Consider the following 20,345-nt stretch of genomic DNA (forward strand, 5'->3'; position numbering starts at 1 on the left):
CCACACTCGGCTAATTTTTGTATTTTTAGTTAAGACAGGGTTTCACCATGTTGGCCAGGCTGGTCTTGAACTCCTGACCTCAGGTGATCCACCAACCTCGGCCTCCCAAATTTCTGGGATTACAGTTGTGAGCCACTGCACCCAGCCCCATCTTAACCATTTTTAAGTGTACAGTTCTCCACAGTTGTCATTCACGTTGTTTTACAACCAGTCTCTAAAACCCTTGTGAAACTGAAGTTCTATACCCTTTAGCAACAGCTCTCCATTTCCCTTTCCCCAAAGCCCCTGACAACCGGTATTCTACTTTCTGCCTCTCTGAATTTGACTTCTCTAGAGACCTCATGTAAGTGGAGTCATATAGTGTTTGTCTTTTTGTGACTGGCTTATTTCACTTAGCATAGTGTCCTCAAAGTTCATCCATGTTATAGCATATGTAAGAATTTCCTCCCTTTTTAAGGCTGAGTAATAACTTGTTTTATGTGTAGGCCACATTTTGTTTATCCCTTTCATGCTAAATATTCCTTTTTTTTTTTTTTTAATGAGAGATAGAGTCTTGCTTTATTTCCCAGGCTGAAGTGCAGTGGCTACTCACAGGTGCGATCATCAAGCACTGCAGCCTCAAACTCCTGGGCTCAAGCAACTCAGCTTATTCTTTTTTTTTTTCTGAAACAGAGCCTTGCTCTGTCACCCAGGCTGGTTCACTGCAACCTCCACCTCCTGGGTTCAAGTGATTCTCCTGCCTCAGTCTCCTGAGTAGCTGAGATTATAAGTGCCCGCCACCATGCCCAGCTAATTTTTGTATTTTTAGTAGAGACAGGGTTTCACCATGTTGGCCAGGTGACCTCAGGTGATCCGCCCGTCTTGGCCTCTCTAAGTGCTGGGATTACAGGCGTGAGCTACCATGCCCGGGCTTGCCTCAGCTCATTCTAAACGTTCTTGATTGGTAAAAAAGGTAAAATTGAAAAAGCTGCTGGAACAGATATTGTTGGCAGGCCTATTCTCTAGCACAGTGGTTGCTCAGTAAAAATGTCTCTTGGTGGTTTACTCATACAGAAGAGCTTTAAACCTTTTGGAGCTGGACTTCTGGCTTTTAGTGGCCAGAGAATGAAATTTAGTGTGAATTTCCTCTTGTGGTTGCATTCTATGTGTCAGATGACACAACTTCATGTAAGCTGTGATAAACACGTGGCTCTTATTGGGGTCTGTTGGCTTTTTGTTGTTGTGTTGTTGAGATAGAGTCTCACTCACTCACCCAGGCTGGAATGCAGTGGCGTGATCTTGGCTCACTGCTACCTCCACCTGCTGGGTTCAAGCGATTCTCCTGCCTTAAACTCCCGAGTTGCTGGGATTACAGGCACATGCCACCACACCTGGATAATTTCTTTTTTTTTTGAGACCGAGTCTCGCTCTGTCACCCAGGCTGGAGTCCAGTGGCGTGATCTCAGCTTACTGCAAACTCCGCCTTCCGGGTTCACGCCATTCTCCTGCCTCAGCCTCCCGAGTAGCTGGGACTACAGGCGCCTGCCACCACGCCTGGCTAATTTTTTTGTATTTTTAGTAGATACAGTGTTTCACTGTGTTAGCCAGGATGGTCTCGATCTCCTGACCTTGTGATCCACCCACCTCAGCCTCCCAAAGTGCTGGGATTACAGGCGTGAGCCACTGCGCCTGGCCTAATTTTTGTATTTTTAGTAGAGACGGGGTTTCACCATGTTGGCCAGGCTGGTCTCGAGCTCCTGGCCTCAAGTGATCCGCCCACCTTGGCCTCCCAAAGTGCTGGGATTACAGGCATGGGCCACTGCGCCCGGTCGGTCTCTTGGCTGTTATCACCTACCCTACTTTACCAAATACAGCAACAGGGCCTTGAGTGGGGTAGGCCTCTTCCATGGTTTCTATGGGTGGAGCCTGGACTAGAATCCAAATCCTGGCTCTGTCAGGTACTTTTCTAACTGTCTCTCTATGTGATACTGCATGACCTTGTGAGCTTTCTTTTGGTTTTAGTATAGTCTGTGTCAGGGACTGCTTTTATTTAAGTTGTAAACAGTGGCAGACTAGTGCCATGAGTGAGTTAAGACTTGATAGGCTGCTCCTGGATAGGATTTCCTTTGTGCTGATTAGGCCTAGAGGAGGCCTGGTGTCAGGCAGAGTGGAGTATCAGGATCCTGAGATGGTGAGATGGGAATCTGCTTCCTCTTGTGCTCTCTGGCACACAGAGGCCTGGCTTTAAGATCTGCATGACAAAGGTGGTGGGAGGAGGGAACATTCAACAAGGGTCTGTGTTGGTTTGGGTAAAAGCTGAGCTGCTATAACAAGGACCCCCCACATAGAGACTCAAACAAAACAGAAGTTTCTTTCTCATATAAATGAATGGTTCAAGGCTAGGCAGGGATCTAGGCTAGGTAGGAGACCTTTCTCCAGGATTCCATCCGTGGGGTTGGGAACTTTGTTTCCTTCTGTCTTACGGCTCCAGCATTCTCTTAGGGTTCCCCTTATCTGCATGGTCTTAGGTTCCTTTTGTCTTATTGCTCTGGCATTCTCTTGGGATACCCTCATTTGCATGGTTGAAGCAGTTTCACCTGCACCTCAGCTCTACCCCAGTCCCCAGGAGGGGGAAAAGAGAGAAAGAAGAGGGAGGGCAAATAGTTTCATGGACAGGCCTAATGGCAGGGCAGGCTGGGCAGGTGGCCACAGGCCCTGCTTATACTTAGGAGTAGGAGTGGGGGTGGGGATAAAAGGAGAAGGAGAGGTTGGATGCTGGGGCAATTAGTAGTTGTTGTGACAGAATCTGTTGAGGTGAACTGAATCAAATGACGGCCCTGGATAGGATGTCAGAGACTAGCTATGTCCTCACATTTCATGAAACAGGAAAACTTAACCCCATATAAACCAAATGAGTTTGTTTTTAATGAGATGGCAGCAATTAAATGAAGTAGGTGGATGGTGGTCCACGTGAGTGCCTGGGTAACCTCAGGGGCTACTCCTGATTGTAAACTTTGCTATATTTCTTTAAAAAATTTAGTTTTTTTTTTTTAGAGATGGAGTCTTTCTGTGTTGCCCAGGCTGGTCAAGTGATCTACCTGCCTTGCCCTCCCAAAGTGCTGGGGTTATAGGTGTGAGCCACTGTGTCTGGCTCATATTTCTTATATTTTTATTATTTTCTTCTCGACAGTCTTAATAGGGCTGAACTTTTTAAAAATAATAATTGTTATCCTCCCACCTCAGCCTCCTGAGTAGCTGGGACTATAGGCGCCTGCATTTCTTTTCATTTGAGGGTTCTGTCAGATGCTGTTCTCTTTTTTCTTACTGAAATGCCAGTGTTCCTGGCCCTGGCCCTGGCCCATATTCTGAAGCCTTGCCCTTTCTTTTTTATGTTTTTGAGACAAGGGTCTCACTCTGTCACCCAGGCTGGAGTGCAGTGGTACGATCGCGGCTCACTGCAACTTCTGCCTCCCGAGTTCAAGCGATTCTTATGCCTCAGCCTCCCCAGTAGCTGGGATTGCAGGCATGTACCACCGCACCTGGCTAGTTTTCATATTTTTAGTAGAGACTGGGTTTTGCCATGTTGCCCAGGCTGGTCTCAAACTCCTGGGCTCAAGTGCTTTGCCTGCCTCGGCCTCCTAAACTGCTGGGATTACAGGCATGAGCCACCGTGCCTAGCCCCTTGTCCCTTCTGAATCCTCATCTAGATCCTCCATCTTTAGAGAAATGACTTTGTTTGTAGTAGAATTAAATCTGTCTTCTAGCAATTCAGAAGAGGGCATAGGAAGATCTTGGTACTTATTACAAATGGAGAAAAGATCCTGGAAAGGGGAAGGTGGCCCCAGTATGTCTCTGTATTCATGGATGGTCTCTGTTGTCATGGGCTCTGGGTCTTTATTCTCAGAAATACTGTTCCCCAGTGACCTGGTGAATTTATTTTCAAAGACAAACAATAAAACTGGGAGTAACTTCAGAGCATCTGTCATTATAAAAAACATGGCCTGGATGGCTGTGCTTACCTTCTTCATGATTGACAGGGCTTACAAGGAAATGGCAGGGTCATGCTTGTGAGGAGTAGCATCTTCAGATGCCAGTTGGAAGGATGAAAATTGTAGGTGGCAGGAAGCAAAGACTTTAACGGTTTTTTTAATAAAGAGCAGGTCTGTACTATGGCTCGTGTGTTCCATGTTAACAGGTAGTGGACCTGAAAGTTAACAATGACTCCCATTTCCCCTGAGCAGTTGTGATTTTAGTGGTGTGTCTGGGTCCTGGGTAGGCTCCTGGGACAGGCTGATACCCTGTCTGGAGGTATCCCAAACAATTGATGCCAATTGTTTCCCCTCTTCCTCAGTGGCTAGCAGTGGTATGGGATTGCTGGAGTGGGAGAGCTGAGACGGGATAGTTGCAGGCCCTTGGGAGCAGAATTTTAGTTCTGTAACATCACTCTATGCTTCATGTATATGACCACTTCCACTTTCACAGGAAGGTACAGGAAGGCATCCACAGCATTTTATGTGCACATACATGGAGGCACAGATTTCAGTAGATGCTCACAGGAGTCTGTGGCCCTAAAAAGGATAAGAATCCCTGTTGTTTTCTTTAATAACAAACTTTTTTCTTTGGAATGGTGAGAATAAATTTTCAGAATAATTTTTAGAAGCTTTATCATTAATGACCTATACATAAAGGACAGTTGATTTTATTTTTTTACCCCTGGGTAATCATTGCATTTTTGTAATTGAATGCCATTACATGCTGGGATCATTGTGACTGTTTATTAATGAGTTAAGGTTATTTTTAGTAAGTCACATTTGAAGAGCACTTTACCACCGTTAATTCACTTAATTGTTATGAAACTCAGTGGTTGATGGTGTTGGCAAAAAGAGTCAAATTCTGTAAAATACTTGAAGATATTTATTCTGAGCCAAATATGAGGACGTTGACTTGTGAGACACCCTCAGGAAGTCCTGAGAACATGAGCCCAAGGTGGTCAGGCTACATACAGCTTGGTCTCACACATTTTAGGGAGACATAAGACATCAATACATATAAGAAGTACATTGGTTGGGTCCAGAAAGGCAGACCAACTTGAGGGGTGGGTGGGCTTCCAGGTCATAAGTAGATTCAAAGATTTTCTGATTGGCAATTGGTTGAAAGAGTTAAGTTATTATCTAAAGGCCAGTTGCCAGGCTCGGTGGCTCACGCCTTTGGGCTCCCAGCACTTTGGGAGGCTGAGGTGGGTGGATCACCTGAGGTCGGGAGTTGGAGACCAGCCTGACCAACATATAGAAACCCCATCTCTACTAAAAATACAAAATTAGCTGGGCATGGTGACGCATACCTGTAATCCCAGCTACTTGGGAGTCTGAGGCAGGAGAACTGCTTGAACCTGGGAGGTGGAGGTTGCGGTGAGCCAAAATCGCACCATTGCACTCCAGCCTGGGCAACGAGAGCTAAACTCCGTCTCAAAAAAAAAGAAAGAAAGAAAGAAAGAAAGAAAGGAGTGTCTGGGTTAAAATAAGGGGTTGTGGAGACCAAGGTTCTTACCATGTAGATGAAGCCTCCAGGTAGCAGGCTTCAGAGAGAATAGATTGTAGATGTTTCTTATCAGACCTAAAAAGGTGCCAGACTCTTCCTTAATTTTCTCCTGGATCAGGAAAGGACCTGGAAAGGAAAGGGGGTTGTCTATAGAATGTAGATTTCCCCACAAGAGACAGCTTCCAGGGCTAGTTCAAAATATGTCAAAGAAATATATTTTGGGGTAAAATACTTTGATTTCTTTCAGTACCTGCTATCTGTTATGTTGGTATCTTAATTGCTACAAACAGTCTGTTTTGTCAGTCTTAGGGTCTCTGTTTTAATTTGTTGTTGTTGTTGTTGTTGTTGTTTTCTTGAGACGGAGTCTTGCTGTGTCGCCCAGGCTGGAGTGCAGTGGCGCAATCTCAGCTCACTGCAAGCTCTGCCTCCTGGGTTCACGCCATTCTCCTGCCTCAGCCTCCCGGGTAGCTGGGACTACAGGCGCCCGCCACCACGTCCGGCTAATTTTTTTTGTATTTTTAATAGAGACGGGGTTTCACCGTGTTAGCTAGGATGGTCTCGATCTCGTGACCTCATGATCCTCCCGCCTCGGCCTCCCAAAGTGCTGGGATTACAGGCGTGAGCCACCGCGCCCGGCCCGTTTTAATGTTAATGCTGGTCAGTTGTGCATGAATTCCAAAGGGAGAAGGGTATAATGTGGCTTGTCTGACTCCCTTCCCATCATGGCCTGAACTAGTGTTTCAGGTTAATGTTGGAATGCTCTTGGCCAAGAGGAGGGGTCCATTCACGTTGGTTGAGGGGCTTAGAATTTTATTTTTGGTTTACAATAGCAGACAGATCAGACAGATAATTAGCCCAGTTTCACAGAGGAGGAAGTAGGAATGATGCTGGTTGAGTGAGTTATCCCAGAGTTGAAATCCAGTCAGGTCTTCTGACTGAGAGTCCAGTCCCACTCACTGTGTGTGACCACAGTGGGAGCTCACTAAGGCGTGGTCTCCTAGGAGACCACGGATTCACATTCCCTCTTGTTTAGCAAGTGGTAGTGTGTGGTCAGATGGCGCAGGTGGAGCTCCTGTCCCTACTGGGAGAGTATTTAGGAATTGAGAACCCTTGCAATGGTGCCAGTTACTCCAAAGCCCATGCCCTCTTTGTCCTTTCAACAGAAGCCGGGAGCATCCTGATCTGCCGCTGTGGTGCCAGCCTTGGAAACAGCACTCAGGGGAGGGGAGATCTCATTTCAGAAACATCCCTGTCACTGACACCAGGAGCAAGGAGGAAGCTCCAAGCTATAGAACTTTGAACGGGGCAGTGGAGAAGCCCAGGCCCCTGGCCCTGCCCCTGCCGCGTTCTGTGGAGGAATCCTATATCACCAGTGAGCATTGCTACCAGAAGCCCCGCGCCTATTACCCTGCCGTGGAGCAGAAGCTGGTGGTGGAGACGAGGGGCTCTGCCCTCGATGATGCGGTCAACCCCCTCCATGAGAACGGCGATGATTCCCTTTCCCCGCGCCTGGGCTGGCCTCTAGACCAAGACAGGAGCAAGGGGGACAGTGACCCCAAACCCAGCTCCCCAAAGGTATGTGGCTGCCCTTGTACTTGTTCTTCATTCATTGCGTGTATGCTTGTAAGTTATCCTCCTAGTTTGAATGCTCTATGGAAGATATTTATTAATAAAACTGTATTTAAATTTGCTTACCATAGATATTTTTTGGTTTGCCAAAATGGATGCAAAGTTAGGAGAGCCCACTTAAGCCAAAGATCCTTCATTCCAGGAAGCACCCACAAAATGGCATAGTCAAGTGTGGCGCATGGGGTGGGGGCGTGGGTGTGGAAGGAGGGAGAGGTGGGAAGTAGCAAGGAGAAATGGGTTAGGAAAACTCATCTTTTCTTTAAGGCAGTTTGCATTATAATTGCACCTAGATGTTAATTCTTAGCATGAGCAAACAATGAGTCAAATGTTTTGTTAGGCAGAATTTTTTCAATCCAGTTGTATGATAGATTTATTTTGACTTTTAACTTTGAAGCCCTGTGGTAAAAATGGTACACTTTGTCAAAATATTGCTGGTTTCATCAGTTTTCCCAAGAGTCACTTGTGGTTTTTTGTTATTCAAGTCATTCTCTTCTAGAACCCCCTTGTGTCACCTCATTGCCGATGTTTTCATCTCTTAACTGCTCACTAGGCTCATTGTGCCCTGTCCTCAGTTGTCAGTGAAGCTTTGTATGATTTGAGAGTTTCTCTGCCTCATCATCCTTACTTCCCAGACTTTCTCCTGCAGGTTGGTGTCACCAGCGTTAAATACATTGCTGCATAGTGCCAAGGGGATCCTAGATTACAAGCCCCTCAAGGGAGGGGATTGTACCTCATTCATCTTTGTGCCCTTGACTATGTCTAAACAGTGTTGGGCAAGGTGGTAAGGACACAGTCTTTTGAGACAGACGCAGTTTCAGTTCTGAGCTCAGCCCCTTACTGTGTGATTCTGAGCGGGTTACTTCACCTTCCTGACCAGACCTGTTTTCTCGCCTGTAGAATGGGGCCAGTGAAGGCCCCTCAGTTACTGTGGAACATATTTGTGAAAATCCCTCAGTACATTGTTTTGCACATAGTAAGTACTAAATAAATATTGGCTAGAATCTATTTCATTTCAAATGGATGAATGAAAGGTTGAGTTACCAAATCCTAGAAAAGGTTTGTGGTCCTGTGGATCAGGCAGGTTTCCTAGAGTTACCTGGCACATAAAACAAAGCCAGGAAATACTAGGCCTCAGCAAAGCAACCAGGGCTAACAGTCTCTCCCATTGATGGTAAGCTGACTGTAAGCTGGCCTTGTTTTTATGTGCCTTACCCTATTTCATCCTCATGAACCTTCCAAATAGGTTTTAGTACCCCCATCCTCCCACCAAGAAAGCAGAGGCTCAGAGACAGGAAGTAGTCCATCCAGACTCGCACATTCGCAGGAGATGGAGCTGAGACTTGAAACACGTTGGTGTGACTCCCATGTACTAACCCTTGTCTGCACTAGCCCTGCTCTAATTAGCTCTCAGGGCTCTGGAAGCCATTCTGTGAGGTTTACTTTAGGCTAGGACATTGGCCCAGTCAGTAGGAAGCAGCTGTGGGTCCCCTGAGCTCTAGAGTGCTACCCTGAGGTAGTTGGAATTGGTACAGTGGGCAAGCTTCTGCCCAGTTCCTAAGTGGGAAATAGGAAAGGGAGGTAGGGATTTGGAGTATTGAAACTGCAGCTAGTATTTCAGATGGCTGGAAATGCTGGCTGGTTGAAAAATGGGCCAGGGGCTATCTCCATTCAGTAATTTCCATGCCATTGCATCCCCAGGTGAAGGAATATGTCTCCAAAAAGGCCCTACCAGAAGAAGCCCCTGCTCGGAAGCTGCTGGACAGAGGTGGAGAGGGGCTGCTGAGCTCCCAGCACCAGTGGCAGTTTAACCTGCTGACCCATGTGGAGTCTCTTCAGGATGAAGTTACGCACAGGATGGACTCCATTGAGAAGGAGTTGGATGGTAGGGCTCCTTCCTTGGCCCTCTGTGCATTGGCATGCACTCGAGCACCCCTAGACGAGCTGCTTTCTGAACCCCCCAATCTGAGTTTACAGGGACCGCTGTACTCTTTGCTTCTCTTCTTTTCAGCCTCTCCCCACCTCCATTCTCCCCTCAGGATGGATGATCCTTACTTTTAGTATTTATCAGGCACAAGATCTGCATGATGTTGGGTCCTGCCTCACTTGTCTGATCCCTTCTGTAAAGTTGAGTATGCAGAGAGAGGGCAACTGGCAGTCCTGCTTGCAGGAAATGTGTGATCTAAGCCAATATTTACAAACAAGTTATGTGAGAAATTAAAATTTTGACTTGAGTTTTAGGATATCTGAGGATTTAATCTGAAAAACCTCTTATTCCAATCTTTGATAAAATCCAAAATGAAGCTTTCTCCTCGTAAGCCAGTAGAGATTTGAGAATTTGCCTGAGTCATTTGTATAGCCCCGGGTATTCCTTCCAGATATTGGTGGTTACAGACAGGCCTGGAGGATCAAACCTGTGATGATGAACACGATCAAGTTCAGTCTCTCTCCAGGAAGTTGACGGTTTTGGTTGTTGAAATATTCCCTAATTATTTGTTTTCATGTTAAAAATGGAGCCCAGTTAAGAAAGAAATGTTGTTTGAGGATTCTGGGTACAGTCTGGCTATGATTTTTTACGTAACTGGGAATATAAAACATACATGAAATAACTCAGGAGAAAATGCCATGTGTTATACAAGCGAGGCCATGAGGTGTGGCTGGGACACATGTGGCTGATGTCATGCCAGAGGAGGACAGTGCTAACAGGAGGGCTTCCTAAAACTCCTGAGACTGAAGTTGAGCTTTAAGGAGAGTGTTTCCTACTGGAGAGGACTCAGGGTGGATGATCTGGCTAGACTGGAAAAAGGGTTGCCCCGTTGGAGGACACTGAGAGAGACAGCAAGACCTAGGCTGGGTGTGGTGGCTCACACCTATAATCCCAGTACTTTGGGAGGTGAAGGTGGGAGGATTGCTTGAGGCCAGCCTGGGCATCACAGTCTCTACAAAAAAATAAAAAACTAGCCAAGTGTAGGGGTGTAGTCCCAGCTACTTGGGAGGCTGAGGCGGGAGGACTGCTTGAGCCCAGGAGTTGGAGGCGGCAGTGAGCTGTGATTATGCCACTGTACTCCAGCCTGTGTAGCACAGACCCTGTCTCTAAAAAAATAAAAAAAAGGAATTGTAACTGATGCCACTGTCTGTGAAAAACATATTAGAGAGCCGAAGGAGGATATAATGCTAGACAAAAAAGTGTAGCTCTTGAGAGAATGGCAGTAGGAGTGGCTCTGAGTCCCTGAAAAGAGGATTAGCACCATGGAAACAGGGTGAATGTTCAGTTGTTGCCACAAGGACCTTCCCTGAGGGGAGAAGTTAAAGTCTACTCACATCTTACCTCCTTAATCCTTTCTTCAGCCAGGTTCGGCCTCTCTAGCCCTGCCGAATGGGCAGTGTGGCAAGGGTGGTAGGCCTGAACCCCCTTCTTTGGCCTCACAGACGACTTCTTGTGTGTCTTGCTAATTCAGAGCCACATATTCTGTACATTTCTAAGACTCTAGGCCCTGAGAGAGATACCAAGAAAGCATTAAAATAAATGATAAAGCTTAAAGATTTTATTTAGGTAAACAGACTTTTGCATAGTATTTAAGATTAATCAGAATCCCTTTTTAGGGAATCAACTCTATTTAAACACCAAGATAAACTAAGGTTTCTTTTTTTTTTTTTTTGAGATGGAGTCTTGCTCTGTTGCCCAGGCTGGAGTGCAGTGGCGCCATCGCAGCTCACTGCAAGCTCCGCCTCCCGGGTTCACGCCATTCTCCTGCCTCAGCCTCCCGAGTAGCTGGGACTACAGGCGCCCGCCACCAGGCCTGGCTACTTTTTTGTATTTTTAGTAGAGACAGGGTTTCACCGTGTTAGCCAGGATGGTCTCGATCTCCTGACCTCGTGATCCGCCCGCTTCGGCCTCCCAAAGTGCTGGGATTATAGACATAAGCCACCGCGCCCAGCCCTAAACTAAGCTTTCATAACCAAGTTTTAAAATAGGAATTTGGATGTAACATCCCTTTTTTAAAAAGCTGGCCTGCTTAGCTGGGTGTGGTGGTGCACACGTTATAATCCTAGCTACTCGGGAGGCTGAGGCAGGAGAATCTAGGAGGCGGAGGTTGCAGTGAGCCGAGATCATATCACTGCACTCCAGACTGGGCAACAGAGTGAGACTCAGTCTAAAAAATAAAAAAATTTTAAAAAATTTAAAAGCTGACCTGGCGTGGTGGCTCACACTTGTAATCCCAGTGCTTTGGGAGGCCAAGGCAAGAGGATCACTTGAGGCCAGGAGTTCAAGGTTACAGTGAGCTATGATTGTGTCACCGTACTCCAGCCTGGGTGACAGAGCAAGACCCCATTTCTTTTTTTTAAAAAAAAAAAAGCCTAGTAAGCTATTATATGAAATACATATATATATGCCATTGTTTTACAATTGGCCATTATTTAATTATTTATGTAGTTATATGAATAGTACTTTATTTATTTATTTATTTATTTTTGAGACGGAGTCTTGGTCTGTTGCCCAGGCTGGAGTGCAGTGGCACGATCTCGGCTCACCACAACCTCCACCTCCTGGCTTCAAGCGATTCTCCTGCCTCAGCCTCCCAAGTAGCTGGGATTATAGGCGTGCGCCGCCATGCCTGGCTAATTTTTGTATTTTTAGTAGAGACGGGGTTTCACTGTGTTGGCCAGACTGGTCTCGAAGTCCAGACCTTGTGATCCGCCTGCCTCGGGCTCCCAAAGTGCTGGGATTACAGGTGTGAGCCACTGCCCCCGGCCTGAACAGTACTTTAAAACTAAAAGACAAAGGATATTTAATGACCATGAAAAGTAAAAAAGTCTTTTGGCATTAGAGATATTTTCTTAAATAAAAAATGTTGCCTTGGTGAGCAACATTTTTTACACATGACCTTTTTATACACATGATCTTAGTGTATTTGAACAGAAATTTTTCCTCTGTAACCTTCTGTCTTGCTAGCAACCACTATGCTAGTTGGAAGCTGTTCTGCATCTTTAAAAGAGACACTTGGGATGGTGCAGCACATGGTGTGGAGAGGGTGGCCTGCTGGATGCTGGGGTCCAGAGGAGATGCTGCTGACTTCCCACAGTCCTGGCTTTGTTCTTCAGCCTAGCAGACCTAGACAGACAGCTTCCATCCCAGGAACTCCACACACTCCTGTTAACCAAGCTCAGGCACTACTGAGTGGCTTAGACTCTTCCAGTCTGAGCATTGGTGCACTTTCACACTGTGCATGCCTCCTGGGCCACTGTAGTATCCGGATGTCTTTGGTGAGCCTGGAACTAGATCCGAGGTAGTTAGGGTGACCTTAAGAGGGGCCTCTCAGCAACTGTAGGATCATCTTGCAAAAGATTGACTGACTCTCTTTGCTGTTGGAGTGACCCATCCAGTCCTGACTGCCTTTTCTCCATTTATTTATTTTTATTTTATTTTATTTTTTTAAGACGGAGTCTTGCTCTTTCTCGCCCAGGCTGGAGTACAGTGGCACGATCTCGGCTTACTGAAGCCTCTGCCTCCCAGGTTTAAGCGATTCCTCCTTCCTCAGCCTCCCAAGTAGCAGGCAGATGCCTGCCACTACAGCTGGCTAATTTTGTATTTTTAATAGAGATGGGGTTTCACCATGTTGGCCGGGCTGGTCTTGAATTCCTGACCTCAGGTGATCCACCTCCCTTGACCTCCCAAGGTGTTGGGATTACAGGTGTGCGCGCCTGGCCTCTCCATTTATTCTTGTGCCTGTTTGCTGAACAGTCCCCTGTCTCCTTCTAGTTTTTTTTTAAAGACTTACTGGTGTTTTGAAACTGGTCACTATGCAGTTTTCTTGCTCAGCAGGCCACTAGTTCCTCTCATGTGACTGATCTTTTACTCATGGTTTTCAAGCTTAAGTCTGAGGAGGTGGTCTTATTTTTCTTATTTCCAAGTCCTTGTACTTGCTGGAATTAGGAAGAGAGAGGGTTCCTCCTTCTTGGAACCCCCAAATACCAACAAGAAATATGATGGAGGAGGATAAACTACATAGGGCCCAGAGCAATGGGTAGGGCACTTTGCTGGACCACATATTCCTTCTCTCGCTGTTTGTTGCAGGCTTGCCACGTTTCAGACACAGGTGAGTGTTAGGGATATAGTGGCAAGCAAGGCAGACTCAGCCTTTGCCCTCATGGAACTTGATCTAGTGGGAGAGACATATATTAATCAAATCATCCCATTACCTGTAATGACAAACCATAGTAAATGCTCAAAGGAGAACATGTGATACCATAGCACCTGTAACACAAGGACCAGATTCAGAGTATAGGGTTGGGGAAGGCTTCCGTAAAGAATAGCTCACAGGAAACAGAGGATTTAGAAAGGTGGAGAGGAAGGTAGGGCTGAATCTGAGGACAGGAGAGGATTGTGCAGTAGGTTGCAGGCTGCTTGATGAAGAGGTACTGGGTGGGCCTTCCTTTTGCTGCACTCCAGGGTCCAGAATGTGCTCAGTACAGGTTGGTGCATGGACTAGAAAGGCTACAGGCAGGCTGGGATAGCACAGGGGCTACCTGCAGGGGGTGGTTCTCGTCAAAGGTGCAGGGTTCCCAGATGGTCTCTCCCCAAATGCCAGAGCTTTAGGGGGTAGCTTAGGGAAGAACAAACATCTTTCTGTAGAGAAATACTTGTTCTCACAAGCAAGACAGCTTTCTAGATATTGAATCAATGATGATAATGTTAATTAATACCTGAAATCTTACATTAAATATTTAAAGGGGCCTGGCATGGTGGTTCATGCCTGTAATCCTAGCACTTTCAAAGTGGCCAAGGCAGGTGGATCACCTGAGGTCAGGAGTTCGAGGCCAGCCTGGCCAACATGATGAAACCCCGTCTCTACTAAAAATACAAAAATTAGCCAGGTGTGGTGGTGTGTGCCTGTAATACCGTCTACTCAGGAGGCTGAAGCGGGAGAATCGCCTGTACCCAGGAGGCGGAGGTTGCAGTGAGTCGAGATCATGCCATTGTACTCTAGCCCAGGCAACAAGAGCGAAATTCTGTCTCAAAAGAAAAAAAAAGGCCAGGCCCAGTGGCTCATGCCTGTAATCCTAGCACTTTGGGAGGCCGAGGCAGGTGGATCACCTGAGGTCAGGAGTTTGAGACCAAAATCCAAAAATTCTCCAGGCGTGGTGGCACATGCCTATAATCCCAGCTACTTGGGAGGCTGAGGTAGGAGAATCACTTGAACGTAGGAGGCAGAGATTGCAGTGAGCTGAGATCGCACCACTGCACTCCAGACTGGGTGACACAGTGAGACTCCATCTCAAAAAAAAAATAAAAAATAAAAAATAAATAAATAAATAAAGGGAGAAAATAATATCAGAGCATTCTGTGCCACTGATGATTACGTATCCATCAGGAATTAATAGGAAGCAAATCAGAGTTTATTATATACAAATAGACCTTTTCAAGACCCTATAGATTTTCATTTTTCTTGACAGGATGCTAAAACACCAGGCTCTCTGATTTTCAACATGGGAAAGCTTTTTATTTATTTACTTATTTTATTTTATTTTTTGAGATGGAGTCTCGCTTTGTCGCCAGGCTGGAGTGCAGTGGCGCAATCTTGGCTCACTGCGACCTCCGCCTCCCGGGTTCAAGCAATTCTCCTGCCTCAGCCTCCTGAGTAGCTGGGACTACAGGTGCGCACCACCATGCCTGGCTAATTTTTGTATTTTTAGTGGAGATGGGGTTTCACCATGTTGGCCAGGATGGTCTTGATCTCTTGACCTTGTGATCTGCCTGCCTCAACCTCCCAAAGTGCTGGGATTATAGGCATGTGCCACCGCGCTCGGCTGTGAAAGCTTTTTAAAGAGTGAGTGGTAACACTCAGAAAGGTGCTTCCTTCCAATACTTCTAAACTCTGGTAACAGTAGCCTCTGGCAATGTGTGGCTGTTTAACCAAAACTGAATAAAATTTAAAATTCAGTTCCTCAGTTGCACTAGCCATGTTTCCAGCGCTCAATAGCTGCATATGGCTAGTGGCTACTGTATTGGATGACACAGACTTAGACCATTTCCATCATCGCAGAAAGTTCTTTTGGACTGTGCTGCTCTAAAGTATTTGTGTTTTGTCCTGGGAGTACCACTTTGTAGAGCAGGTGTTGACACAGTGTTGGCTGAAATGGCCCTTCCTCTCTTGCCCCATGGAGGCTGAAATGGCCCTTCCTCCCTTGTCCCATGTCTGATGGAATAAGGTGCTGAAATGCTTGCTGATGTTCTTGCAAATCAAGGGTTGGGAGCTCACTAGGTCTCATCTCTCTCTTCTGCCGACAGTGTTGGAGAGCTGGCTGGACTACACTGGGGAACTGGAGCCCCCTGAGCCGCTGGCCAGGCTTCCGCAGCTCAAGCATTGTATCAAGCAGCTGCTGATGGACCTGGGCAAGGTGCAGCAGATCGCCCTCTGCTGCTCAACATGAAACTGGGCACCCAAAACTCATGGGGGCACAATCCTGGGGCACCTGCAGGAGGAGCTTCGCATATTTAAATAAATAAACCTAGCATGCTGAATGCACGTGACACCGACTGACTTCAGGGATCTGGGCCAGGAGTGTGGTGGACATTGGACAAAGAGGCCGTTTTGGCTGTGGGAGGACACTCCGATCTCGAAGCCTACCATAAAGGTAGCAAATAGACTCTTGGGATTCCCCTCTTCTGTGCACATCATTGAATGAAGAGAGTCTTTTTGCACAAACTTCACTTGAAATCGTGCCACTGATGATAAATGGAATGAGAGCCAAAAAAGTTTAGTTGGAGACAGTTGTAAATTCAATTTGCAGTTTATTTAATTGACTTTTCTGTCAGGTTGGGGCACATGCCAACTTCCTGGTTTCTTCCTGGCATGGTGTTTGGGCAGCAGGCATCATTTTCCTTTTCTAGCTTCATAGGAATGTTGTGAGCTCACCATGCTGTGGAGGTTGGGAAGGAGCAGAGTCTTGGCTGCCCTGCTTTCTCCTTAGGACTCTTCACTTTTCTCACCACATCTCTTGCATGACTTCATGGTACTGGGGATAAGTTTGTATGCCTTTACCCCAGAGCTGGCTGGGTTATGGCTTTTGTAGCAGAGCCCATACAGCCTATGGAAGAACTAGAATCTCACAGTAATAAGAATCTAGGAGGAATTCCAAACCGAAGCAGGCAGGGTCTGGAACCCAAAGGACAGCATTTTCTACCCACTTCTTAATATTGACAGCTTCCCCGTTCTATTTAATGTCCAAAAATGTTTCCCAAAATTTCAAACTCTTTCACTGTAAAGATTCGTTACAAAGAATGTGGTTTGGGGAATTACCTTATTTTATATTGTTGTAAACAAACTTCAAATTCTACATGTGCCGCTTTTCTCCTTCCTGAAGGGTATGTTCAGTAGTCAGCGTTTTCAGAATTGTTTTGTTACTATACTTTAACATTTTACATTTCCTGTTTGTATTATTTTGTGAGATCAAGGTGATTATGCTGCTTAAGGTCCAGGTACAACCTATTTGTACCTTTTGAGACAATATTTGTGTTACTTTTGCAGGTTACGGTTCCACACGTAATTGCCATATTTTGTTTTGTTTTTCCTTACTAGGCAAAGTTAAAATGTTCCATGCTTTGAGGAGTGACCCATTTCACTACTTTTTTTTCTTATCACTAAAGGCAAAAATCAAAGCACAGTTGTCCATTAACACTTATAAGTTAATTATGGGTTTATGAGTCTGTAATGTTATATGCTGCAAACATTTACTATGTAAACGTGAAGTAGCCAATAATATCTCAATAGTAGTAACAGTATCTTTAGCGACCTTTGGAATAGTTAAGCACAGGTCATTGTGGACATGAATTCAGGCCTCTGTACCAAAATCTATTTCAGGGAATGTTCTGTCTAGTGATTTGCTCACCATTTGATATATAATGAATTATAGGACAAGTATAAGCTGATCTGCTATAGCTGATCCATCAGAGAGAATACACGTGGCTATAACATCTATAACAAAACTGACGATTCCTCTACCAGAGGCTGTTTCTCACTGCTAACGTTGGTGTTTCTGGTGTGGGAAGAAATGCACAGGCGTGCATGGCATGCATGTTCAGACAGCTGCATTGTAAGAGTTCTGTCATGCAGTCTGAAAAGGGAAGAAACAGGATGGCTTTCTGTAGCCACAACTGTGAGGTGTGATGATTGTTGTATTAGATTACTGATTTTTCTTTTCTGAAAATACATTTGAGTTTTAATCACATCTGTGGAAGCTGTAACTTTTAAGGTAGTCAATTTCATGTCTTGTTCAACGATGTAAGCAGAAACTGAATTGCCCTAATTTTGCCAACTGGCCGTTATTGGGTTTATTGTTTAAGTTTTTGGTAAAGGAAGTAATCCCATTTCATTCATTGTGACTTTTGTTCTTAGGGAAGCAGAGAAGACTCCCCAAGTTCTTATAACCTCAGTGTGCTTCCCTAATTTAAAGCCATGTTGAGGGGCTCCATTCCCAATTCCTCGGTCAAGGTGAATTAACCCTATGTTGGAGCACTGGAAACCGTTATTTGCAAACATTGCTGTTACCATTTAGAAATATGTGCACTATCAGCCGGGTGCGGTGGCTTACGCCTGTAATCCCAGCACTTTGGGAGGCCGAGGTGGGTGGATCACCTGAGGTCAGGAGTTCGAGACCAGCCTGGCCAACAGGGTGAAACCCCGTCTCTACTAAAAATACAAAAATTAGCTGGGCGTGGTGGCGGACGCCTGTAATCTCAGCTACTTGGGAGGCTGAAGCAGGAGAAGTGCTGGAACCTGGGAGGCGGAGGTTGAAGTGAGCCGAGATTGCGCTATTGCACTCCAGCTCGGGCGACAACTGCAAGACTCCATCTCAAAAAAAAAAAAATTAATTAAAAAAAAGAAAAGAAAGAAATATGTGCACTACCTAAGTTTTGTCTTTTTAGAAAAACTATCCACCTATAAAAAGTTACCTTGACAAAAATAGTTCCGGTTTGACTAATCATTTTGTTTCTTTAAGTGGTAAGTGTATGCAAGGTGGATCCTTGATGAGCCAACATTGCACTGTGGATACATATCTATGTTTACGCGCTATTAGAACAGAAGGCGCTGTATATAGAAATGTTGCTTTGAAGCAATATTTGCAAAACACGCAAACTTCTATATCTGTATTTGGAAAAAATAAAACAGGTTCTTGTTGTTATGTTTCAGTTACATATTGTTGAGTTACAGTCATGCATCATATAACGTTTCTGTCAACCTTGGACCCCATACACAGGGTGGTCCCATAAGATTATAATGGAGCTGAAAAATTCCCATCACCTAGTGATGTCCTGATGGTCCTACTGCATAGGCCTAGGCTAATGAGTGGATTTGTCTTAGTGTTTAACAAAAATCTAAAAAGTAAAATATATTAAAAAAAATTAAACTAGAAAAAAACTCACAGAATAAGGATATAAAGAAAATATATTTGTATAGTTGTACCATGTATGTAAACACAAAGTGTTATTACAGAAGTCAAAGTTAAAATTTAAAAGCTTACAAAGTATAAAAGTTGGTCAGGCAAGGTGCCTCAGATCTGTAATCCTAGCACTTAGGGAGGCTGAGGCTGGAGACCCTGTCTCTAAATAAAAGGCTGGGTGCTGTCGCTCATGCTTGTAACCCCAGCACTTTGGGAGGCCAAGGCGGCCAGATCACCTGGGGTCAGGAGTTCAAGACCAGCCTGGCTAACATGGCAAAACCCCATCTCTACTAAGAATACAAAAATTAGCATGGTGGCGCATGCCTGTAGTCCCAGCTACTCGGGAGGCTGAGGCAGGAGAATTGCTTGAACCCAGGAGGAGGTTGCAGTGAGCCAAGATCGTACCACTGCACTCCAGCCTGGGCAACAGAGTGAAACTCTGTCTCAATAAAACAAAAAACAAAAAAAGTTATGGTGAACTAAGGCTAATTTATTATTGAAGAAAGAAAATTAAAAAAAATAAGTTTAGTAGTTCGTGACCAGCCTGGGCAACATGGTGAAACCCCATCCATCTCTACAAAAATTAGCCAGGCATGGTGGCATGTGCCTGTATTCCTAGCTACTTGGGAGGCTGAGGCAGGAGGATCCACCTAGGCCTGGGAGCCAGAAGTTGCAGTGAACCTAGATTGTGCCACTCTACTCCAGTCTGGGCAACAAAGTGAGATCCTGTCTCAAAAAAAAAAAAAAAATTAGTCTATGTGTTCAGTGTTTATATAAATTCTGGAGTAGTGTACAGTAACATCCTAGATCTTCACATTCACTCACCACTTACCCAGCCAGAACAATGTCCAGTCCCGCAAACTCTTATTTTTTACTTTGATATATATATATATGCATATATATGTGTATGTGTATATATGTATATATATATATGAAAATAGATAATTTTTTTTTTTTGAGATGGGGCCTCACCCTGTTGCCTAGGTTGGTGTGCAATGGCGCAATCTCAGCTCACTGCAACCTTCGCCTCCCAGGTTCAAACAATTCTCCTCCCTCAGCCTCCTGAGTAGCTAAGATTACAGGTGCTCGCAACCAAGCCCAGCTAATTTTTGTATTTTTAGTAGAGATGGGATTTCACCATCATGGCCAGGCTGGTCTCAAACTCCTGACCTCGTGATCCGATCACCTTGGCCTCCCAAAGTGCTGGGATTACAGGTGTGAGCCACCACGCCTGGCCTATTCTATATTTTTACTTAACTGTTTCTATGTATAGATACACAAATACTTACCATTGTTACAACTGCCTATAGTATTCAGTACAGTAACATGCTGTACAGGCTTGTAGCCTAGGAGCAGTAGGCTCTATCACAAAGCCTAGGTGTGTGTAGGTTATACCATCTAGTTTGCATAAGTGCACCCTATGAGGCTCACACAATAAAAATGCCTAAGGGCTTATCTTTCAGAACGTATCCCCATTAAGAGATGCATGACTGTATAAAGTTCTTCACCATTCTTTTTTTTTTTTTTTGAGACGGAGTTTCACTCTTGTTGCCCAGGCTGGAGTGCAATGGCGTGATCGTTGCTCACTGCAACCTCCGCCTCCTGGTTTCAAGCGATTCTCCTGCCCCAGCCTCCCAAGTAGCTGGGATTACAGGTGTGCACCACCACGCCCGGCTAATTTTGTATTTTTAGTAGAGACACTATTTCACCATGTTGATCAAGCTGGTCTCAAACTCCTGACCTTAAGTGATCCGCCCGCC

General features: G+C 45.3%; 1 protein-coding gene across 7 annotated transcripts in view; it reads left to right on the forward strand.

The window, feature by feature from the left end:
• Window positions 1–18,039, forward strand: part of PHF20 (PHD finger protein 20) — a 181,864-nt gene extending 163,825 nt beyond the window's left edge. For all 7 annotated transcript variants that reach the window (XM_063720639.1, XM_063720641.1, XM_063720640.1 and 4 more), the window contains 3 exons: window positions 6,681–7,092; window positions 8,845–9,028; window positions 15,434–18,039. In XM_063720639.1, the coding sequence (XP_063576709.1) occupies window positions 6,681–7,092; window positions 8,845–9,028; window positions 15,434–15,576 (739 nt within the window). In that variant the 3' untranslated portion in view covers window positions 15,577–18,039. The remainder of the gene's footprint in view (window positions 1–6,680; window positions 7,093–8,844; window positions 9,029–15,433) is intronic.
• Window positions 18,040–20,345: the final 2,306 nt, after the last annotated feature.

The sequence above is a fragment of the Pongo abelii genome, chromosome 21, assembly GCF_028885655.2.
Source record: "Pongo abelii isolate AG06213 chromosome 21, NHGRI_mPonAbe1-v2.0_pri, whole genome shotgun sequence".
NCBI lineage: Eukaryota > Metazoa > Chordata > Mammalia > Primates > Hominidae > Pongo > Pongo abelii.